Source organism: Nematolebias whitei, chromosome 3 (genome assembly GCF_014905685.2).
Source record: "Nematolebias whitei isolate Nwh7 chromosome 3, NemWhi1, whole genome shotgun sequence".
NCBI classification, from domain to species: domain Eukaryota; kingdom Metazoa; phylum Chordata; class Actinopteri; order Cyprinodontiformes; family Rivulidae; genus Nematolebias; species Nematolebias whitei.
In genome coordinates, this window is record NC_056500.1 from 4,845,109 (window position 1) to 4,870,563 (window position 25,455).

The 25,455-nt window shown below is 41.4% G+C and overlaps 1 protein-coding gene across 1 annotated transcript in view; it reads left to right on the forward strand.

Annotated features, from left to right (window-relative positions):
• The window catches only part of si:ch211-191a24.3 (tensin-3), a 57,437-nt gene that overhangs the window by 24,468 nt on the left and 7,514 nt on the right, over positions 1 to 25,455 (forward strand). The window contains exons 13-16 of the mRNA XM_037697901.1: positions 4,075 to 4,205; positions 6,180 to 6,288; positions 6,363 to 6,431; positions 24,179 to 24,332. Of these exons, the coding sequence (XP_037553829.1) occupies positions 4,075 to 4,205; positions 6,180 to 6,288; positions 6,363 to 6,431; positions 24,179 to 24,332 (463 nt within the window). The remainder of the gene's footprint in view (positions 1 to 4,074; positions 4,206 to 6,179; positions 6,289 to 6,362; positions 6,432 to 24,178; positions 24,333 to 25,455) is intronic.

Genomic DNA, 25,455 nt, shown 5'->3' on the forward strand with positions numbered 1-25,455 from the left:
AAAAAAAAAAAAACGTACAGTAGCTTATAAGGAAAAGTCATTGATCTCTTTCTTTCTCTTCCTCCTGTGCACTAAAACCACTAAAGTCGTCTTCTTCAGTGTCAGAATTGAACAGCCTCAGAAAAACGTCATCACACACGTCCTCAGTCTCTCTGTTGGTGTCGATAAAATACAGTAGCCTACCAGGAAATCACTGATCACTATCTTCATTTGCCTCCTGCACAGTGTTGCCAGGTGAGAAATGTAGGATTATCGTACTAGAGACATAAAATTATCGTATTTTGAGTTAAATTATCATGCACCCGTCATAACCAGAATAACAAATCTATTGATGCGCTATAGTAGTGATGGTTCCGCTTCCAGACCGGCTCTGCTTCTTCTTCTTTTCTTTTCCTCACTCATGGGGCGGGCGCAACGGACCATTCAGCCAATCATGGCCGTTGTTCTGAGGCAAACGCAAACACGTCACTCGTAGGTCACATTTAGAAAAGCACGACTGGCTGGAATTTTCAGCCAATCCTGCATCTGTTTGCGGACACAGATGCCTTCAGGGTTCACAAAAAAAACTCGGACAGACAGTTGCGAGAGGCTGATGACAACTGATTACAACCACACATTCACAGAATGGTCAAATTATCGTATATTTGGCCTTTTTTGGGATTATTGATCGTACAGAGGGCAAAATCGTCATACAAATACGATAATTATCGTACACCTGGCAACACTGCCCCTGCAGCAAGCTTGCAGGGGGGTCCCCCTCACATGCGTTGTGCATGGGGGGAATCCTCCCTCCCGTTCTCCTCCCCTCCCCGTTTCATTGGTTTCACTGTGACCTGCTTGGTAATTTCATTGGTCAGATTTTTTTTACCTTTATTCATACAGGTAGTTTTACTGAATCATGAGGACCCACCCCCCCAAGAGAGGGGGGTGCCCGGGTGTGATGAAACTAAATGTTTTTGGCGGCAAGAAGCTTTTTAGCCGGTCAAAAAAAACCCCCATAAATTAGCTGTAGGATTGTATAACCCAGAGGTTCAAAGTGTGTGAAAAAAGTAGCGGCTTATAGACCAGAAATGACGGTATTCTGGTAAAATTCATAACTTCCTTGGAAAAAAATTATTTATTCAAACGCGTCAAAGTGTAGTTGAATGCAGTAGTTTGGTGCAAGAAGAATCAAAGCATGATTTTTTTTCATGAGCATCTTAAGACAAAAAAAAAAACAACTGTAATTTTCCCATTTTTTTATTTTAATGTTTAATTTTAAAGCTGCCTGTTTTACGGCTCAAATGACCTTTTCCTGCGTTGTGTTTTTTCCCCCGTCTGGCTGAAACTTGATGAATTTATTACATATCATTTGGGATTATGCCTAAAGGAAGGGTCGTTCTGTGACCTTTGACCTCTCTGTGGTTTTCATGTGAAATCTTCCAACACAGATCTGACCGGGGGGGGGGGGGGGGGGGCCTTCGCAGCAGCTGAGTCTTGCGTTTTTGGCTTTTGAACCAACTGTTGTGGTTTTTGGGTTGTGTGACCGCCACCGTTTAAGCTCTTATCCTTTACTATTAGCTCACACTGAAACCTAAAATTTATGAGCAGGAAGTGGAGCCCGAGTGTTTGCACACATGTAGGTCGAGTGTTTCACGGCACGGGAGGCTGACATCTCCCCGAGGCGCATTTTAAGCTGTAACTAACACTCGCGTCATTACCGTAAGTGTTTTTCAGGAGACTTTTTGAAGCAGAAACTTGTTGGAGATCAGGAATGCTTTTGAGGTTTTGACACAGGGCCTTCGCTCTCTCATCATCGTCATCTTCAAAAGAGAAGAAGTGGTGGACATTAAGTGACACTTGAGACTGAGCAAACTCCGAGGAAGCTCCTTCGGCTGCTCTGCCACTGGGACAGTAGTCGGATTGGTTTCAGTATTTTAGCCTTGCAGTCGTGCACGTCTGTGACAACAGAAACGAAACGAAAGTCGAGCGCTGAACATTTTGTACGTCGCTGTTTGTGTGTTAGTATGATCTCGTGTACAGCAAATCATCACGACGTGTTGGAGTTTGTGGATTTTGTTCTGCAATAAACTTGCACTTTGAGTTGTCACTGGTTTAAAGAGAAACGTTAAGATTTTTTTGTATGAATGAACAAAACATGTATTGCCTGGTTGTATATTGCATGCAGTGAGCCAGTACAGGGTTGTTTAGTCCAGGGGTTCCCAATCTTTTCCACGCCATGGCCCCCAAACAGCATTAGCTTCTGGCCGAGGCCCGTCTCGCAAACCCACAAACAATGCTACAAAATATACAAAGAAACATCAACTTTTAGAAATGTGGTGGTACCAAGTGGTTCTCAAAGCATAAGTATAAAGAGACATATATATTTTTTGAATATTTTAACTTTTATTCACTATATTCAATTAATTCTTACAGCTGCTGAGCGTGAAAACGTTATTAACTAATATGTTTTAAACATATTATTCTCCCTCTCAAGTGGAGCTCAAGTTTCGAAGATTTTAAGCACTCGTTTGCGAGGGTCTCCAGACGGAGGTCCATTTTTCTGTACGACTGTAAAACCATACTTAATGTTTGCTTATTCATACGTTCGAATTTTAGCTGGCCGTGAGTTCTTTGTTTATTTGCAGCAGTTTCCACCACAGCAGGGCGGCTGGTCGGTTCCTTCGGCCTTTTTAAAAACTTCTCCGTTGCGTCCTTGCCATGCTTGCAGAGTAAAGCAGCTTGATACATTTGACTAGAAGCCAATCAGAAAGATGAGCGTGGTGAAAAATATTTCAATATATTATTATGAAATATATTTTACAATAATTATTGAAAAATAGATTTGATTTTATTACAGCAATTTAAAACACTTTTTTTTTTAAATTAACACTTTTTTTTGTTGCTTTTTAAAAATTATTTACTTCTCTCCAGCTTTCTGAGATCCCCATATCGCCTGGCCCCCATTTTGAAAGAAATATTTTAGGTGGATATGTTTTAAAATAAGAGAGCAAAAGTTGCATTTTTACATTATTTTATAAATTATTTTCTATAAGTGACAAATGGGTGCAACTGACTGGATATTGACAGAAATATATATATTTTTTGTTTAATGCCAATTGTTAAATCTGTGTCTCTTTGGCTGCAACTGTTGCCGACTTGCAGCAATGCATTTTCCCAAACCCCCGTTAAGATTTGAGCCAGTCCCAGTCAGGAGTTTATATACATTTTGCATTTGTTGTCAAAAGTCACAACCCAGCAAGATATAGACTTTAAAATCATGTCAGTCAATAAAAATATAGAAAACCAATCGTTTTCATTTGACCGTCGGCTGTAAGACTGTGCATGCTAGACGTGGTTCAAGCAATAAAGAGCAACCACTGCTAAAGTAGCCCCAAAAAGTGGATTTTCTTTTAATTAAAGGAAAAGGCATTTCAAGCCTTGACTGTTTACTCATTTCTTTAATTAAAGGCGGTGAATCACTTTTAGTTCATCTAGGTATCCGCCCATCTGCACAGAGCAGCAAAAAGCTTATAGAATCAATAGTTTTTGTTTTGCTTGTGAACAAAGTTCTCAGTTATCTATTTTACTTCTGACAGACTTGAACAATATGTTGACGCTGCAAGTTAACAATAATCCTATAATGCTCCAAAATCTATTGATTTCATAATTTGTTTTTACAGAAACTGTCCTAAGGTTTTCTTCTTCGTGCTGTAGAGCAGATACTTGAATTATTGGTTTGTTTTTGAGTAGCTCTGACCTCGGAGGAGTCATATCTGAGAAAAGTGATTTTTCCAGCAGATGTTTTTCCAACGAAGCACCGTGATGTATCTGTTCACAGCAAAGGCCTGCTCAGCCCGAACGACCGTTCAGCTGACGAACACGCTGATAGAAGCTATTGTCACACACTCATCACAGTCGTCACCTTTTATTGCCAACTTGGCGTTTGTTCACAGCCAAGTGTCCGACTGATTCAGTGTTATGGCTTTAAAAATGAAAACTAGCCACAACAGTTCTGTTGCATTTAAAAACAGCACATGTCTAAAGATGACGGGTCTGTTTCACTGTCTCCCACCTCACCCCGCTCCTGACCAGGCTGGAAACAGCAGAAACATTTCAGTGACGTGATGGGTCACACCGGTCTGCAGAGTCCAAGATGGAGAGGGGGTGGACCTCAGAGCTTTAAAGGCCCCTCGGCCAACAGTCCCGCCTTCTCGTCCTCGCAGGTAAGCACTGCTCCGCCTCACCTGACTGCAGATATTTAACCCACAACAGGCTGCAGCTTAAAACAAACAACAAAACTACACAACACTTTGTTACTGGATGACGTCACTCATGCTCATATTTATTACAAAACATCACTGGGGTGGTAATACTAAATAAAGACGAGGAGTTGTTATATAGCCTTGCAGAGAGTGCAGAACTTTCTCCAGTCTCTTTGTGTTTTCACTTCACAGTCTTTAAAAATCACTTGAGACAGTTTGTCTGCGTTCTGGTTTTTGTACCGGTGGTACAGTGGACGATCACCGTCCACATATGCACATTTATCAGGTCTTCTTTAGGCTCCTACTTCAGAGTAGGTGCCATCTTAGCTCAATAGCCACTCTTCAGTGATGCGCTGTAAGGGTGATTACTATTATACTAGAAGAAAGACAACAAAAAAAAACAACGTCAAGGCAAAAATAACAAATAAAAACCGGTAGAGAAGGTAAAGTAAAGACAGCAGCAGATAGATGACATGTGGTCAATTTGTCCTCCAGCAGTCTAAGCCTATAACAGCACAACTAAGGGACAGCTCAGGAAACCCAAGCTGACCCTAACTATAGGATTTATCAAAAAGGAAAGTCTTAATCCCAGTCTTAAAACTGGACAATGTGTCTTGGTTCCACAAGAGAGGAGCCTGATAACTGAAAGATCTGCCTCCCGTTCTGCTTTTGGTCACTCTAGGAACCACAAGTAAACCTGGAGTTTGAGAGTGAAGGGCTCTGTTAGGAATATATGGAACATTAAGATCTGTAAGATGGAGCTAGGTTGTTGAGGGCTTTGTAGGTTAGAAGTAAGATTTTGAATTCTATTTTGGACTTGACAGGGAGCCAATGGAGAGAAGCTAAGACTGGAGAGATATGATCTCTCCCACTAACTCACTCCTAAGGAGAACCTCAACATCATCTGTAGCACTCTTTCCAACTTTTGAAAATCAAAGCAAAAGAGCCACTACATGCAGCTTCCGCTACAACATCCTCCATTGTTTTTGTTGGTCCAAAGTCACCTGCGTCAGGGACGTGTCCGCTTTGACCGCCAGCTGAGTGTTGCGTAATCACTGTGCTGCCTTGGCAGTGCAAAAGCAAACATGCAGCTCCTCGTAACAACGTCATATTCAAACTAAAAGTCCTTTTAACTCTTTCAGAGTCTTTAGAAATGTTTGCTTCAGAAACACAAGTTGACTAGTGCTAAGTTCAAAAAAAGAGCTAAGAAAATAAATACTTCCTACAAGTTTAATTCCCTAAAGCAGTGATTCCCAAAGATGTGGTTGGAGCCCCACTGTGGGTCGTGGAACGGCAAACGAGGGTCCTCAGATTATTCCAGAAACTAATTAAGATGCTCAAATGATCCCAAATGACATATCCTCCAAAAACAATTGGTACGAAAAATAAAAACTGTGGTGATAAGCCTTTTTGTACCCAAGTTGAGGTTAACTGTTGTATTTATGCTCTTAAAACACGTATAGTGCAAGAATGTTTGTATTTTTTCAAATCAGGTAACAAAGAGCAAGTTGCTGTTAAAAACTAAGCCTTAATATACATATATTGTATCTAAACAGTAAATTAATGTGCCTTTAGAGGATTCTAGACACGTTTTGGGGGTTAAATTTCCCTTTAACGGCGTGAAAAGGGCACAGAATACAGGAGAATATATTGATCTGTTTAAATTTGTTGCAGATAATTGATTATGTCTGCACCTTTGGATCTCTGTCTTATTCCAAAGTCTCGACTTTTCTCTTCTTGCACTCAGTCTTTTACGTCTGCGTGGCATGAATAGTTCAACTGTTTACACCAAAAGCAAAGGCTGCAGCCACACAGATCACAAGACCGATGTCTGCTGGTCTGTGTGTGTGTGTGTGTGTGTGTGTGTGTGGGGTCACTTATTAAAACTATATATTATTTTACTTCTCTGTGCTTTTTTTCTTTTTTTTTTTAAAGCATGGGCATCTCAACAAGACCAACAGTGTGGACTTTTGCAGCCAAATGGACAGCTCGGACATCTCCCCTGTAACTCCAACATTCCCGATGTCTCCTCCAACGCCCTACGGTAGGAGATAACGTAAAAATTAACCCTTGCGTCGGAGTTTAGAAATCTTATCAGCGTCTTCCTCCTTTTCCCAGTGAAACATTTCTCAGAGTTTTCCCAGCTCGGGGCAGGCGGGCAGTGGGACGAGCACAGCTGGACAGAAGGTACGTTGTATGAAACGCTTGTGCGCCGAGCTTGTACGAGCGTGTGCAACCTGCAAAAACTAAAACCAACCTCCCGAGCTCCTTCCTGCTGCTGGATGATGTTCATGACTTGGCTGGACTCCTGCTGCATCTTGTCTGGAGTTTTCAGCTATCGGCTGAATTCATGGGCGTGGCGTTCTGTGTGTTCTCGTTTTGGATTCGACTGTATTCTAATTCAAGAACCAGGTTTTGAGATCCTGTCAGGACCTTGAGAAATAGCCAAAGCTGTCCGCTCGCTATTAATCTTTGACTGTAACAGAGGAAGAGACTGGTGCAGGCAGGATGTCCACTCATGTCCTGTTCTAGGGTGCAGGAGGAGAGGGGGGCGCTTTTGTTGTTCGAACATCCTGCCTGAGACGATATGCTCCACGCAGCTGCAGGAAGATTTTACTGTAGTGTCAAAAAACACAATTGAGTTTTAGCAGTTTAGGGTCACAGCGTATCTAATCGGAGCCACGATTGTGTATTTGTGACGACTTAAAAAAACAACACATTTATCTTTTGGTGTATTTTTACTCTAAAAGTAGAGATGGATAATAGGACTGTTATTTTGTTGTTGATTCGGAGCTTCTGCTGCAGAATCCAGATATAAATGCCTGAAAATACACTGAACAAAATTATAAATGCTGCACTTTTGGTTTTGCTCCCATTTTTTCACGAGCTGAACTTTAAGATCTAAGACTTTTTCTGTGTTCTCAAATATTGTTCACAAATGTGTGTAAGTTTGTGTTAGTGAGCCCTTTTCCTTTGGAGAGATAATCTATCGAGCCAGATTAACACTTGCTGTACCCTGGGCAACAATCTTCAAGGGCTCCATCATCATGACCCCAGAATCACCATAATCTGGCCAAATACAGAATAAATTACCATAATATACAGTAAATATACTTAAAATTCTAACTCTCAAGTGTATTTTTATATATAAAACTCAAAATGCTCATTGACACAAATCATCAAGACTGAATTAAGTTGAACGCACTTTGAACACCACATGACACCATATGTGTACATGTTTAATAACGTGTTAGCCACTGGTGCATTTATAATGTGTGTGGGGGGGGGGGGGACACACTGATGGGGGGGTCTGGGGGTCCTCCCCCATAAAATTTTGAATAAAGTAGATGCCATTTCCTGCATCCTGGTGCATTTTAATGGTTGTTTAACATCTAGTTTTACCTACATAAGTAAACACTTGGAACGCCCTGGGATTCCCCTGGAGGAGCTGGTCCAAGTGGCTGGGGAGGGAAGTCTGGGCCTCAAGCAGAAACGAAGCAGGATGGAAAAGGAACTGATAAAAAATTAACTTGTGTACAAACAAATACCTGATTCTCTCTTTCTGTTGCATCGACATAAGGCGTAATTAAACATTAAGAACATTGAATGTCTTTAGGGTCGCAGCATTTTTGTGGGTCAGACAACAGTTTCCTGTTTCCCACAATAAATGCAGACAGGAGTCTGGGAAACAGTTTGACACGTCTGGTCAAAATGAGACTCAATTGAAGTCATTTTCATTTTATTGGTCCAGTTATTACTGTCATTATAATCTGACCCCAGGCCAACTGCACTTTACAGTTCCTACTTCTCTTATCAACAAGATGATCTGTTGGTATTTTTTTAGGTTTGCACAATTAAAGTAATTTATACTATAATTTCTTTATTTAGGTAAGAATTAAAGTCAAACTGAACAACACACTAGATAAAGGAGATATTCTGCCTGGCAAAGTCAAAATGCTTTACTTACATCAAGTCCTGTTCATAAATATTACAATAAATTATTTTTTATGACAAACTTAAATAATTCAATTCAACTCAGTTTATTTATGTAGCACCAAATCACAACAAAGTTGTCTCAGGGCACTTTACAGGAACATTCACATAAAAGCCAATCAGTAAAGTTCTCTATCTAAGGAATCCAGCAGACAAGTTGAATCTTGGCTTCGTTGCAGTCTCCCATCCTGAGCAAGCACAGTGGCAACAGTGGAAAGGAAAAACTCCCTTTTAACAGGAAGAAACCTCCAACAGAACCAGCTCAGGACAAGCGGTCATCTGCTTTGACCGGCTGGTTTGAGATGAACAGGAAGGAGAGACAGACGAACACAGAATGGTAGGTCCAGGTATAGGTCCAGGTCCAGGTATAGGTCCAGGTGTATCTGAAAGACAAAAAAAAACAAGTTAAGGATAGAAAAAATAATTACAAATACAAAACAGGTTGAGCAGAGTAAGAAAAGACAGTAGCAGAGTGAAAAGTATGGTCAGTTTGTCCTCCAGCAGTCTAAGCCTATAGCAGCATAACTAAGGGACGGCTCAGGAAACCCAAGCCGACCCCAACTATAGGATTTATCAAAAAGGAAAAGTCTTAAGCCTAGTTTTAAAACTGGACCATGTGTCAGCCTCACGGACAGAGATTGGAAGTTGGTTCCACAAGAGAGGAGCCTGATAACTGAAAGATCTTCCTCCCATTCTGTTTTTGTAAACTCTAGGAACCACAAGTAAACCTGCAGCCTGAGAGCGAAGTGTTCTGTTAGGAAAATATGGAACAATAAGATCTGTAATATAAGATGGAGCTAGGTTGTTGAGAGCTTTGTAAGTTAGAAGTAAGATTTTGAATTATATTCTGGATTTGACAGGGAGCCAATGGAGAGAAACTAAAACTGGAGAAATATGCTCTCTCCCAGTAACTCCAGTTAAGACTCTAGCAGCAGCATTTTGGATCAACTGAAGACGTTTTAAAGAAGTATTTGGACATCCAGATAACAAACCATTGCAATAGTCCAGTCTAGACGTGACAAATGCACGGACCAGTTTTTCTGCATCATCTTTAGATCAGATGTTTCTAATGTTAGTGATATTACGCAGGTGGAAGAAGGTGGTTCTAGTAACGTTTTTAATGTGGGGGATAAAAGACATGTCCTGATCAAAAATAACACCAATATTTTTAACATTAGAGCTGGAGGACAGATTAATGCATATAAGGAGGGAGAAAGACTGAAAAATTCATTCCTAAGATGCTCAGGTCCAAAAACCAAAACCTCAGTCTTGTCTGTTCAACAGGAGAAAATTAAGGGTCATCCAGGTTTTTGTGTCTTTAAGACATGCTCGTAGTCTAAGTAGCTGATTGGATTCATTGGGTTTAATGGACAAATATAATTGTGTGTCATCAGCATAACAATGGAAATTTATCCCATGCTGTTTAATAACTTTACCTAATGGAAGCATGTATAAAGTAAAGAGTATTAAAAAGTATATAAAAAGCAATGTAAAACAAAAAAATAATAATTTAGCCTTAGAAATAAGTAATTCCAGAAAGTAACAAGCCTATGCTATGAACAGTGACCAAATAAACGCGACTAAACATAAATAGACAATAAATAAAGAAATGGGAAAAAATGAGCTAACAGTTTTTAGTTTTAAATCTCTTGGTGGTTAAAAAAAAATTAAAGTCTTTCTCACATCCTTCTCAACAGAACAAGTCAGTTTTTTTCCAGACAAATGTTACATAACGCCATTTCCTCCCTGTATTTGTGGTAAGATCAAAATAAACAGACGTAGAGAAGCTCGTAGCCTACGGAAGCAGGGTTCGGCACGAAGGAATGTAGATGAGGCTCCATACTGAGGGTGAGCAAAGGCAGATGATTCACTAAGACAAATACCTCCAAGGGCAAAGGTCAGGAGAAAGTCTGAGCACGTAGCAGAGACAGAAGCATCTTCAGATGTTTGGAACTGCTTAGGCTTTAAAAGCTTCAAGTGTCACCGACAATTTAATATTTGTTGCCTTTCATAGAACTGTGGGATTCATTTAATATTCATACAAGACGAGCGTAAATTTCATAAACAGGTGTGATGAAACTGGTTCAATGCCTGAACTGCATCACGACTAAACGCTATTGCAGCGCGATTAAAGTCAAAATTGTATCACACCTAAATGTTGATTTGTTTTGAGATCAAAGGCTGAATATTATTGTGATTTAAGGCTAAATGAATTATATTTTTTAATTTATGTTCAATAAATCAAATCCCTGGCAGTGTAGTTATGTATTGTATCAACCACAGCCCAGAGATGCACAACCTGAACACACACCACACACTTTTCTACTTGTCTTATCTTCTTATCTGTTTTCTTACATTGTTGCAGAAACATGCTTTTAGCTCATGCACTTAACAACAACAGATGGGTTTGGAATGTTGTGAACATGTCATGTTTAAGGAAAAAAAAATCAGCCAATCTTTGTATGAAATATTTAAATTTCGACCCCTTTCAACCTAAAATTATTCAATTCAATCAATTCAAAAATGCTTTATTAATCCCAAAGGGAAATTAATTCTTGTTGTAGCTCATCATTTGGTTTCATTAGAGTTGTTATAGATGCTGATGGCTTGGGCAGGAAGGGTCTCTTGTAACAGTCCATCCAAAAGCGGATCAGAAGAAACTAGCTGCAGATGCCGATCCGTCCACCCAGACCCAGCAGACCTCTTGGTCCTCTTGGGCAGCAGGACTGCCTGAATGCTGGGCAGAACTCCTCCCCGAACAATGACCATTTCTCCCAGCAGCTGCCGAGCGAGCCACTCATAGCCACACACTTAACTGCAGGTGCTGGTGGACGATCTCGGTTCTCCCACTGTCATGAGCCGCATTTCCCTCCAAGATCTCTGCAGTCAGGCACTGGAGCACCGCCTCCAGCTAGATGGGAATGCATCAACGGCACCTCCTTTTCCAACTCATTTAGAATTTGGTGCTGTAGTTGAGATATTTTTTAACTTTTGAGTTGTTAATCAGCTGCTCCCAGTTGTAGAAAACCACCTTGTTGTTATGGTTACGCATCCTAACAAATTCCCAAAAGTAAAAAAAAATATTTCAGTAAAAATTCTTCCAACGGCACATCACCTGATACCAGAGGAAGTAGTCATCCGGGAAAAGCCATTTACATCCAGAAAAAAAGAGTAATTAAAGTTTTCAAAAGCAAAACCTCAGAATGAATGTAAGAGAGCTACTCCAACATGCAGCCACCTCGGTGACCTCAGCACCAGAGATTGGAGGGCCCGACCCAGAGTCCCCAGGCTCCGCTTCCTCAATAGAAGATGTGCCGGTGGGATTGAGGAGATCTTCAAAGTATTCTGCCCACCGACCCACGACATCCCGAGTTGAGGTCAGCAGCGCACCACTCCCACTATAAACAGTGTTGGTGGTGTACCGCTTTCCCCCCCCCCCCCCCCCGAGACGCCGGATGATGGACCAGAATCGCCTCGAAGCTGTGCGAAAGTCATTCTCCATGGCCTCTCCAAACTCCTCCCATGCCCGAGTTTTTGCCTCAGCAACCACCCGAGCCGCATGTCGCTTGGACTGTCGGTACCCATCAGCTGCTTCCGGGGTCCCACAGGCCAAAAAGGCCCGATAGGACTCCTTCTTCAGCCTGACAGTCAATCAGGTCTCTCTTGTAAATGAGTCCTTGAGGCTCAATGGGATTTACCTGTTTAAATAAAGGTTGAATGAAAAAAAACAAACCTCATATCACCATTATTGAATAAAATTATATCGTGATATATATCGATATTGAATCATTGTACAGTAAATATTACATTTTCAGCTTATCTTTACAGAAACCCAAACGCCTGCTGACATTCCTAAAAGTTTTGAATTTGCAAACATTTTCTAAACCGCTACACAAATAGCCGAGCACAGATGGACGGAGCTGCTGTTCATGTCAGCTCGTTTCCTGCCGCTCAGAGGCTAAACGGTGGCACGCAGCACATGCTTCTGCTGAAACTCAAGTAAACGCAACGTCAATCAGTTCATCAGGAGTGTAATTTATGACATGCAACGACGAGACACATGGCAGCAGACAGTGTCGGTGCGTCTGCATGCCTTTGTCCCCGTGTTTGTGGCGAGCAGATGGTGGGAGTGGACACGCATGCCTCAACAGAGAGGCCCTTCAAACACCACCACCTCCATAAAAGGCCACATTTCACCTCTGACCCCACTGGAATCCGCTCTGATTGGGGGAAACGCTCTTGCAGTGACCCGGCAGGAACAATGCTCAGTGGTCAGTAAAAAAAAAAAAAAAAAAAAACTCTGAGGGAGGGATGGATGAAGCGAGGTGGTGTATGGAATTTCTTCCTCCTCCCCTCCTCTTTCTGTCCCTCCCTTCATACAAACCCAGAAGCTGAGCGGTGTCACAACAAGCCAAGAACAAACGGGAGCTCGTTCTTCCAGCTGGAGGACAAAAGGAGTCAAACATGGCAACAAAGTAATCCAGTACTAATAAAAACAAATCTTTAAAAGGGAGAAAACCTCCTGCAGTGGACGAAGCTGTGGCTGATTTGAAGCAGGCAGGAGAGGAGGGAGTGAGGAGGAGGATTTCACTCCAGCAGAAAGGGTTACATGTTTCACAGGAAGGTGAGAAACGCTGGACGTTTTGGAGACAAAAGGCAAAAATAATAATAATAATTAACCGGAGAACATCTGGAACTGTCAGCATCATGGCTGCGTCTCTCGGTATGTGCACACACACGAGCAAAATGTTAAGATTGAGTAATTCTGTGATTTTTTTTTTTTTTTTAAGGCAACAATTGTTCTATAAACTTCCACAGTTTGCTAAATGTGTCTGGTTATGCTTATTCCTGCAGAGATCTTTTAAAGAGGGCAGATGAAAAACAGGCCTTCTCTGTTTTACTAGTTTCAAATGTATTTATTCGTGTCACCCTTTACTTATTGCTTGTCTTTGTGCGTGTGAAGAGCAACTTTGTGTCCTGAGTCTGGACGAATCGTCCTGCAGCCTGTCTGACGTCTCACACTTGCTGGGTCGATGAGGCGGTTTGTTCCACTGCTGCATTCATGATCTCATCCTGCTAAAAAGGCTTTTTTTGGCTTCTATGATGCAGTCATGGCAGATGTATTAGTGGTTAACAAAGAGAAGCTGTCCCCCACCATTTTCCTGTTCTACTGACCTTGATTGCATTAAAAAAAAAACTCTTTCATGTTTGCGTTTGGACACATACTGCGTGAAATGTTTTTAACGGAGATGTCACTGCTGATAAGATGAGCCATGTGTTTAAAATATGAGCAGAAATGAACTTTTGTCGTAATTTAATTTTTTAAATTTTCATGTTTGAGGTTGTTTGGTGAATCTGGGAGAAGATCTTTGTTATAATTCTTTATGCATGAAGGCTTCCACTGCACAAGCATTGAAGCACCCTTCGTACTAGGGATGCACGATATTGGGTTTTTGGACGATATCCGATATGTTAAAACGTATTTGGCCGATAATCGATGACTGATACCGATATTTTAAATATACTTTCCTTTGTCAGAACATATTCTTCTTATTTCGGCTTATTTGCTACAAAAATTGTGTAACAGCTGTAAGAGCTGGTGACATATATTCAGTAACAGCCATATGCATAGCACTTTAACTTATATTAAATGAAAAGTTAAATGTTATTTATTAGCATTAGTCACCTGTGATGCTGTCTCACTTGTGGAGGTTTGTTCCAGGTTCCTATAGCTGCAGTGTGGGATCCTCTGCACTCCTGTGCATGAAGGACAGACTTTATAAGTTCAGTTTTTGTCTATACATTGTGCCATAAGACTAATCATGCTAACGGGGCTAACACTTGACGTCCACATGTCTGTGGTAAAACTCACCCAAGTCGGAAATGACGGCTTGTAACTCGGGTAAGGCTACGTTGGAAAAACATCTCTGAGTGGGGACGATGTAGCGAGGCTCAACGTAGAACAAAAATCTTCAGAATCCTACATCCTCAACAAACAAAAAAAAAACCTTTGACTTCTTCCTCTCCATCGTGATCAGATCAGGTAGGCGCGTGTGACGTCATCACGTTGTGCTGGCGCTGCAGGCATCCTTGTCACTGGGTTGTCAAACAAAAACAGAATCTTTTATATCGGTGAGTTATTTTGATGGAATGCCCGATATTTAACTTTTTAACGCGAATATCAACCGATGCCATGCCGACAATATCGTGCATCCCTACTTCATACTATTCCTCTATCATTCAGTTTTTGTCCCCTTTTTGGTTTGCCTTCACCCAACCCATGCAAAAATAAAGGTCTAATATTCTGTAAAGGAATGCATATCACCCGCTGCCTTTCATAACCAGGTTTTAAACTAAAACCATCTTGTGATGAAAAGGGACAAAGTTAAATTTGTTTTGGTCAAACCTCATGTGCACTCTCGTGAGATATTGAAAAATCTTGCAGAATATGTTAGTGCTTGAGGGTGATGCTCAGGTACTACCACACCAAATTTTAGATCACTATCTATAAAACAGACTGAAATGCACCCGTATTTGAGTCTCGTTAAAGTTGACTCCAAAAGCTAAAAACTCATAGATTCTGAAAGCTTCAATAACACGTGTTTGGTGGTTCATGAGATATTTTGCTAACAGATAGGGTTGAAGCCAACATTTAATGCCAAATATCCTGATGCATGTCCAGAGGACCAGATTGAACTTTTCTGGATTTAATGCCAAAGTTTTAAGCAAAGATATTGTGTAATGTTTAGTGCTCCAAGTACGTGTTGGGGATAATACTGACCCAGTGTTAGCTGTTGATGTAGAGCAGACGTGGGCCACATATGGCCCGAGGGCCAAATGTGGCCCCTGAACAATCAATTTCCGGCCCCAGTATTGTTAATTGAAACGGAAACTTTTTTAAATAAGATGATGAAAACCTGCATTTTATCAATGAAATACAAGGGAATCTAAATTAAGCATCTTGAACAAATACATCAAAAAACCTTTGAGTTAAAAAATAAATATTTTTCATATTTTACTTTAAAAATGTATTTTGGGTATTTAAAATAACAAAGATCTTTTCATAAGATAAAGTTTACAGAGTCTTACATCCTAAAGATGATTGGGGAGACACATTTTTATCAAGCATGCTAACTATGCTACTACAAAAAAAGCTTGAAGAAAGTCTCCTATATCTGTTTTAAAGAAAATTCATTTTATAATTCTCTATGAGGCCCTTTGATCGCTTTTGATATCTTGATTCGGCCCTCTGGAAAAAAAAAAACTGTTGCCCACCCCCGATGCAGAGCCAACGATCACTTGCTGCCAGTTTCATTAAAATCCATCGAGCGTTTCATGGAATATTTTGCTAACAAGCAGAGTTGACGAGCTCGTGACTGAACGGACACGTTGATGTTTCCTCAGATTAAAAGTGATTTTCTGAATTAAAAGTGACTTTTAGAAAGAAAACAGAAGTCCAGCCTTTGATCCAACTTACTGGGATCAGCATGTCAGATCGAAGTCTTGCAGTTTTTCTTGGATGCGGCCTTGAGCCGTCCTGGCTACAGAAATCTGATTGGTTATTTTCCTCTAGGCGAATGAAACCGGTCCTGAGCAGTCGTGCATCAGAGCTGCTCGTAAGAGTTGGAATAAATCAGGAATGTGTAAAGAGTGTGTACGCTGCGGCTAAACATCTGGCATCTGTTGAGTGAGATTTCTCCCTAGAGTCCGTTTTACTGACAGTTGCTCCACTGAAATACGCGAAGGGACCTGGGATCTTGGGTTAACATCGGCGCGGTTCTTTCACGTATTTGGACGTATATTTCTGGGTGGCATGTGACATTATGAACAAGCTACAGTGCTGAAAACTGCTGATGGATCATTTCTTTTGGTCCTAATTGCTCTTTTGGTTCCATTTCCCTCTCGTGTTGTAATCTTTATTTAGTGTCTAATAAAATGTTAAGAGGCACTTCAGTTTGAGACGCATACTAACAACCCCTGGAATTATTTATAGTCCTGGATGGTGCAGAGTAGATGCTAATCCATTAGCTAGATTAGCATCTGTTTAAAGTTCTGATCATTTCCACAGAGCCAATGGTGAGTGAAAGAAAGAGGTTTAATAAGTCCTTTGTATTAAATAACAGGAACTTTTACGTTTTTGCTAATTGGACACTTCATTGTTTAAGACTCGTCATTAAAACAAACTTCTGTTTTATGAGAGCTACTGGTAATTTTAAGCACAAGTTGATAGATAAGAGACATTTTCTCTTTGTAAAATGGTGTGAAGGAGGCTCCTGCTGTATGAGTTCACCAGCAGGAGAAAAAGCGTTGCGTTTCCAAGTGGAAAATTTAAGGAATTTCACTTCAACTTCAAATACTCCACAGGGCTGTGTGCTTTCCCCCCTGCTTTTCTCCCTGTACACCAACTGCTGCACCTCCAGCCATGACTCTGTGAAACTTATTAAGTTTGCAGATGACACCACCCTCATCGGGCTCATCTCGGACGGTGATGAGTCTGCATACAGGAGGGAGGTGGACCGGCTGGTGACCTGGTGCAGCAGCAACAACCTGGAACTCAATGCCCAGAAGACAGTGGAGATGATTGTGGATTTCAGGAAAGCCACAGCCCCTCTGCCCCCCCTCACCTGTAATGATACCCCCATCACCACTGCAAATTCTTATCGGTTCCTCGGCACCACCATCACCCAGGACCTCAAGTGGGAGCCGACCATCAGCTCCCTCATCAAGAAGGCCCAGAAGAGACTGTACTTCCTGCGACAGCTGAAGAAGGCCAAGCTGCCGGCCAAGCTGATGGTGCAGTTCTACACGGCCATCATCGAGTCCATCCTCAGCTCCTCCATCACGGTGTGGTACGCCGGGGCCACTGCCAGGGACAGACTCAGACTGCAGCGCGTTGTGCGCTCAGCTGAGAAGGTGATCGGCTGCAGCCTTCCATCCCTCCACGACCTGTACGTCTCCAGGACTGTGAGGCGAGCAGGTCGGATCACAGCTGACCCTGCTCACCCTGCACACGGACTGTTCGAACCACTCCCCTCAGGCAGGAGGCTTCGGTCCATTCGGACCAGAACCTCCCGCCATAAGAACAGTTTCTTCCCCTCTGCTGTTGGACTCCTGAACACTCATAATACTACCTCATAACTTCTGCTTTGGTCACATTACATCTGTATTATAATTGAATACTCCATCTGTACTGTTTTTGAAGCTTTTTTATTGTTTTCTATTGTATGGGTGTACATATGGTTATGTTATGTTTTTAATTTTACTTTATTTGTGGGTGTACACAGGCTTATGTCTTATGTAATGTTCTCATTTTTACTTAATTTTTACTTAATTTTTACTTTATTTTACTTTATTACTATTCGCACCTTATGTCGAAGCAAATTCCTAGTTTGTGAACCTCGTTCATTGACATGGCGATAATAAACTGATTCTGAAATGCAGTCAAATACACAACTTTTTACTGCATATTTCTCTAAAGTATGAATATAAATTGTCATTAAGAGTCCATTCTTGTACTTAAACCATGTCAGTTTAAGTCATTTTAATCCAGATCTTTCTGACTCCAATAGCACCCGTTGCGATGAAAATATTCTCGTTTTGTTTACCATCCTCCTCCGTCGTGTTTGCTCGTCGCCACTTTGCTCGCAGAGCTGTTATTCTTCGCTCCCTCTCCTCTGCTTTTCCACTGAGTCGATAAAGCCGTGGCTCCGAACGCCAGCGAAGGACAGAGGAATGTGTTTGACAGATGACCACCTATGGTTTGTCCTCCCCTGCAGAAAAAATGCTCCGACTCTGCCCTGAAGGAGAACAGCAAGCAGTGAGGGTCGTTTGTCATGTAGGAGGGAGAAGCTTCAGACAGCTGATTGCATTCGGGCACAACAGGGGAGGAGAACTGCACCGCGGGTCGGACGTTATCTTCATGAAGCTGCTGGAATAAGAGCTTTGAAAGAGAGGTCCTCATATTTGTTCTGCGGTGCCCCAGTGGAGAAAGTATGAAGAGTAACATATATTTATCGCATTATCTCCAGTTCCCAGCTCCCTTGTCCTCCTGTCGCTCTCCTGGAGTCACACCCTCTCATCACCTGGGCAACCTGCCTCTTGGTACCTGTTCAACTACAGATTCCCAGTGTGGGCCATCATGAATCAGACTAATCTGGGCCTGGGTGCCCACTGAACACCCCTCATATCCTAGACTCCTAAAGGTCGTGGTGTATTAAGGGTGTGGTGTAATCTGCAGTGTGTCACTGTTTCATAATCTGGGCTCAAATCTCAGAGCCAGATTGCTTGTGCAGCATGGAGGTCTCTCCCTAGCGTTTGCCTGAAAATAACATCTATATGTGCAGGAACACCATGTTGCACTGCAGGTGCTCCATTAGGCCAGCTTGCTGGAAGTTGTGCAGAGCAAACTTTCATTCACCAGTCACCAGTAACTTTAGACCCAAACAGCTCTGACCAGTTGGGGTGTGGACAAAAAGGTTTCTGTGGTGTAGAGGGATGAGGATTTTAGCCTCAATACTCTTGGTCTTTGCAGATTGGGGGATGAAGACTTTGTGGATTATCAGTGCAAATTCTCAATCACTTCCATTTATCCTTTTGTGGGTGATTGTCCTGTTCGGCTTATCTTCATTTGTTATAACAGCTGGAGAGTTCCAATCCTAAATCTGAGGCGATACACATCTTCAGACTAATTCACCTTTCTTTCCTGGCACAGGTTAACAGCAGGAGCTGTCAGGGGTAATCTAACCGGTATCTGGGGAGCTTAGAAGACCCTTGGTGATGTTCTGTAAGCGTGTATTAGCAGGACCTACTTCTGTTCTTCGGGAACAGCAATGCAGCCCTCCTTGTTAAATTAAATTTCATTTAATTCAATTCAGTTTATTTACTGGTATATAGCGCCAAGTCACAGCAGAAGTCGTCTCAGGACACTGCACAGAAACATTCACGTACATAAAAAGCCAAATAGTAAAAGTTCTCTATCTAAGGAAGCAGCAGATTGTGTTGAATCTTCACTTCATCCTAGTCTCCCATTCTGAGCAAGCACAAAGGAGACAGTGGAAAGGAAAAACTCCCTTTTAACAGGAAGAAACCTCCAGCAGAACCTGGCTCGGGACGCGCGGTTGGTTTGTGAGGACAGGAAGTAGAAACAGACACAGAATGACAGGTCCAGATGTAGTTTCTATAGGAGGAAAGACAAAAACCATGTTAAGGATAGAAATATTTACAAATAGAAACAGGTAGAGTAGAACAAGTAGGCAGCAGCAGAGAGAGGAAATGTGGTCAAATTGTCCTCCTAAGCCTATAGCAGCATAACTATAGGATAGCTCAGGAAGCCCAAGCCAACACTAACTGTAGCTTTTGTCAAGAAGGAAAGACTTAAGCCTAATCTTAAAAGTATGGAAGGAAACTGGAAGTTGGTTCCACATGAGAGGAGCCTGATAACTGAAAGATCTTCCTCCCATTCTGCTTTTGGAAACTCTAGGAACCACGAGTAAACCTGCAGTCTGAGAACTGCTCTGTAAGGAAAACACGGAACAATAAGATCTCAAATATAAGCTGGAACTAGGTTGTTGAGGGCTTTGTAGGTTAGAAGTAAGATTTTGAATTAAATTCTGGATTTGACAGGGAGCCAGTGGAGAGAAACTCAAACTAGAGAGATGTGATCTCTCCCACTAACTCCAGTTAAGACTCTGGCAGCAGCATTTTGGATCAACTGAAGACTTTTTAAAGAAGTATTTGGACACCCAGATAACAAACCATTGCAATAGTCCAGTTTAGACGTGATGAATGCATGGAGCAGTTTTTCTGCATCATTTTGAACAAGGTAAATCGTTGCGATATTACACATATTAGCAGTACCTTCACACAAATCCAGATGACAGACACTGACTTTTTACCTACAGCAGCCCGGCTGATGAGCCTAAAGTCTAATTTGCCCAGAAGCAGACGAACCATGAACCGTACAACATTATTCAACGTCTCTGAGAACCTGAGCTGAGATTCTGCACATTCACCCTCAGTTGTCTGTAAACAGGAAACCACGGTTAAACCATCCGGGCTGGACAGCGTTTGAACTGACACTGAACACGCTGCGTTCACATCAACAACATCAAGGGACGATACTGAGAGTTTCTGCTTGGCCAACAGGCGTATTACATTCTGAACCTGTTGTAAGTGATTAATAATCAATAAATGTGGGTCTTTGAGTTACAGAAGGTGTCTCCCTTCTTATCTTTATGCCTACTTCCTTTATCAGACCAATCTGAACAGCTGCGGCATGCCGTCAGGGTCAGCATCGTGCACACGGGCGAAATGCTTGCACTGACATTCCTGAGGTCTGAGACGTGTTTGTCCAGCATGTGCACAATCACCACTGTGCTTGTGCACGCTTGTAAGTTCCGTAATCTCCACTGGTCCCGAGCCGTCCTTTAAATATGAAACAAATCTTTCTTGTGTTTCTTTAAAACGGTCCTGAGGCGTGCTCAGAGGAGGAGAGCGTCTCCAGATGACCTCGCCTGGTATTGATCAGTAGGATTTATTTTTATACTGAGCGCGAACGTGCACACCGGCCGTCTGAGGTGCGTGGCGTCACTCTCTGCGATCCAGACAATATTTGCGTGTGTTGTGGGTTGGGGTTGTTGCTGCTGGTGGTTGGCGGACGTGCCCGCATGGCTCGGTGTAATATCTGGAAAAGTTTCAGCGCGGTTTCATTGTAAACTGAAGAGTCTTTGCGTTCGGTCAAACAGAAGTAGAAAACAACACGATATCTGCTGTTGACTCAGCTTACTTAATGAACAAGTGGAAATTATGACCCAAAGATGGAGCAATAATCCATGAAAAGATAATAAATATCTTACATGCTGATGTTGTGCGAGGGACATGGGTTTTGTTTCCACCTACCGTAAGTTAGTGTGAATGAGTAGCATTTAAACATCTGTCAATCTCTGTTTGGTTTATTTAAACACAAAAAACAAACAATCCGAATGAAACTACTGCAGCTGTGCAGAAAATATAGGCGTTAATTATTTGGTAAATGGTGTGTAGCTGCAGTAAAGAATGAGATCTTTTGTCCTTTATGAGGAAAGCATGAGGTCATTTCAGAGAAACATCTGCATGAGCTGAAGGAAGGATTGAGTTGGTTTCTGTTCACAGCTGTATGTTCTGATTGTGTGAATGTTTTATGAAGCATTCACTCTGTTGTGATCCAGTTCTCTTCCATACATGTTTCATCTTTCTTGTTCCACAGTTTTTGTTCTATTTCAACAAATCATAAATCAAAATGCAGAACAATCCTGCTGTGACTTTGGGTATTGGTGTAACTTTAGCTTTTTGAAATGTTTAGCCTTTTTTGACATTTTTTTTCTCATAGAAAATGAATTGAACTCATTTTACATCCTTCAAATCTTTAGATCTGTTTACAACCTTTTACTGCTCCTTTCACATTTGGTTCTGTTCAGCTTCTTTCAGCTTCCTTGTCCTACTTTAAACTATTTTTCTGCTACTTTCAGCTGTTTTTTCAGCTGTTTTGTGCTTATTTAAGATTATTTCTGATAACTACAAGATTTATGTGCTTTAAAAAAAAACTTTTTTCAGCTAATTTCAGCTTTTTCCGCTCCTTTCAATTTATTTCTGCATCAGCTTTTTCTGCTATTTCAGCTACTATTTTGCTGCTTTATGCTAATTTAAGCCTTTTCAGCTAATTCCACATTTTTTGCACTCAATGCAACTTTTTTCAGCCTAAAAATGTGATCTTTCCACTTCCTTCTGGTAATTTAAGCTTCTTTCTGCTTTTTTCAGATTATTTCCACTTTTTATGCTAATTTTTGCTAATTTCACCCTAAGCGGGCAAACACTTGTTCTTTCTGCTTTCTTCTGCTAATTTAAGCTTGTTCTACCTTTTCAGCTACTTTTTTTAAATAGCATTTTTAGCTAGTTTCAGCTGTTTTCATATAAATTCAAAATGTTCATGGTAATTTTTGCTACTTTCATCCTAATTAACTTATTTCTGCTAATTTCAACTTGATATGCTAGTTTCAGCAAAGTTCTGTTCATTTCATTTTTTTTCAGCAATTTCAGCTACTATTTTACGTATTTTACTATTTATTTTACTATTTTACGTATTTTACGTAGTTGTTTTTGTGCTAAATTTGTTTCCATTTAATTCCACTTTTTTAAGCTAATTTCAGCTCCTTCCACTTCCTTCAAGTAGCTTAAGCATCTTTATGCCTTTTCAGCTATTTTTCAGCTTTTCTTTGCTTATTTCAGGTTTTTTTTTTGCTAATTTTCTAGTTTGTGTGCTCATTTCTGCTTATTTTAAACCCAGTTCAGCAAATATGTGTTCTTTCTGCTTTCTTTGGAAAACTTAGGCCTGTTTTTCCGTTTCACCTACATTTAAGCATGTTTTTAGCTAATTTAAGCTGTTTTTCAGCGATTTCTTCAGCAACAAGCCTAGTTTCACCTTAAATATTAGGCATTAGTTACCAAACCTAATCAGAGCTCAACCCCACAATACATTAATGCTATTATTCATGGAGGACTTTTTGGCTGTTTAAATGATCAATCAGCTCTAAAGTAAAGATAAGTGCATTAAATCCTTTAAGTTTGAATAATTTGTTGTATTTTAAACTTTCTTTGACACCAGATCTGATCCGTCCTCAGAAAAAACGTTCACACGATTCTTCTCAGCTCTTCCTGTGAATTCTCTCCATTTTCTTTCAATTAGAGTCACTTTTACGTTTGATATTTATAAATGTCACTCTTCCGTATATTTTAGACGTGAGCATTGTAATTTGCACTCGTTTCACATCTGAGCCTGTTTGATGCAGAACGTGCCTGGAAATGTGTCCGTGTGGAAGAAGGGCGGTGCGGTGACGACCTGTGGAGCCTCACAGAACAGGAGTCAGGCGTTTGTTTGTCGTGTGTCTGTGGCTGTAGCTGTTCTGTAATCAGCAGCTGTGACAGACCGCAGTGAGCAGCAGCATCCGTGGGAACTCCGAGACCCACGACGCTCCGATGCTTTCTGGGAATCCTCCAGAGGGAGAACTAACTGACAGACTGTGGGAATGTTTGAGGAATCCTGTTGTCCTCACCTTCTCCGTTTGTGTTTGTTCGCTGTGAGCTTGAACCGCCTCAGCTGTGGGTTCCTCTGTCTCCACCGTGGTGTTTAATTTTCTCGTGTGCACTCAAGTTAAAAAAAAATGAATAAACGATGTAAAAATTTCAACGTTCACTACCAAAATAAACACCGAAATAAAAAACATCACAGAAAAAAAGCCAGTTTCAAGCACAAATATCCTGTTTGAATGCATTTCTAACTATCATTCGTGCACACAATAAATATTTACATGGTTTTTATCAGCCGCAGCTTCATCTGGACTCTCTGAATTCAACACGTGTGAACATGTAATCCACATGGGTCGGTGTGTCGCCTGTCCTGTCCAGTACAATCACAAACAAAGCTGGCGGCTCGCTCCAAATTCCTGCCCCTCTGAGTGTTGAATGGAGGGAGGGGGTGGAAGGCAGGAGGGGGGAGGAAACTCCACGGGCCGAACAACGAGCCCTTTATAATGATTGACTGTTTTCATGGTGACTCATGATGCTGTGGAGTCCCGCCTGCAGCTCGGGGGTGCAGTTCTTGTGTTTTTCTGTTTTCAGGACGTTAAAATGTCTCGACACGTCCTCACTGCACCGCCAGCCTCTGCTTCGGCCACACGAGCTGCACGTTTCAGCCGTTCATCCACTTAGTGTCATGCTTTTGCTTATATATTGACTAAAAGATTCAATATTTTGTCGACGTCGCGTAAAGTGTAGGATTTATTTCAAATGTTTTAAAATGTACAATCCAAACAAATGTAGGGTCCTGACAGGCCGTTTGGACCCGTGCACCTGTGTCCCATCCTGGGAGTCCTCACACCTGTTCATCTCGTCGTGTTGTTCATTTACAGAGGCCCAGAGTTTCCTGGACGGTATGATCCACGGGGGCTCTGCAGACGGAGAGCTGTTCCGGTCAGACGTGCCGGTCGCCCCCGCTTCCTGCCAGAGGACCTTCGGCTCCGTGCGCTCAGCATCGTCAGGCAGCCCCCTCCCACACACGAACAGGTACAAAGTGCACCAACAGCTCCAGGTGTGGGAGACTTTCCTCTCAAGCTGCAGTTGGATGAAAATGCACGACGGGGCAAAATAAATACAAATCAAAAGTTTCGACCCTTATGAAAGTTGGTGAAGTATAAAAACAACTAAATCCAGTTCTGGTGACTAAAGTTCTGCTGGGTTTGGATCAACAGGCAGCCAAGAAGAGCACAAAAACTGTGTTCGCTTTGTACACGCGTTGTCTAACCAAAAGGTTAAATTATAAACTTGGTCCTTGGTTGAGATTTTTCAACTAAAGTCTCGAAGATTTCCTCAAAAAGTCTTGAGTGACTGATCCCTCAGGTTTGGGGACAAGTCTTTACCCCGAGCGGTGGAGCAGTTCAGGTGTCCTGATGCTAGGATGGAGTGGGAGATGGATTAACAGACCAGGGCCTCGTCTGTAGTAATGAGGGTGTTGCTCCAGTCTAGTGTGGTGAAGAAGCTGCTGAACCAAAAAGCAAAGCTCGTCCATCAAATGTTCTAAACTAAAGACGCTCAATGTAACTGAAATCACAACAAAAGCAACAGACGGCTGCAGTGACTGGAACTAAGAGGAGCCGTACTCTTAGGAAAGTCAACTATTTTTACTTTTTCTTTTTTTTTTGCTAAAAAATTCTATATATTTTTTAAATCATACACTGGAAAGAGTAAAAATGTGTTGAATGCTTTTCATGTGAATGCAAAGAGAACGTTCACAGCTGCGCGTTTCGTTTTGGGTTTGCTGCTAAACCAATTGTGTTTTTTTTTTATTTTCACCTTCCTGCCCGTCAGAGAAATTCAAAGTGGCAAACAGACTCACAACAAAATGTTTTAAAAAAAGACAACGATAGCTTATTATTAAAATCTAAATAGGATTCTGGATGCAGGATCGATCCTTTGCTATGAATCTTTTTAAACTTTTTTATTTCGGCTGTAGATTTTCAGTCGGTTTAAGATTTGTTGCTAAACAGGTCGTAAAGGGTGAATATCTGCAGCGACTCAACGTTTTGTAGTCATAAATATAAATTTATATCCAGATTATCCTGAAAAGATGCTCATTTAGGTGTTCCATCCATCCATCCATCCATCCATCCATCCATCCATCCATCCATCC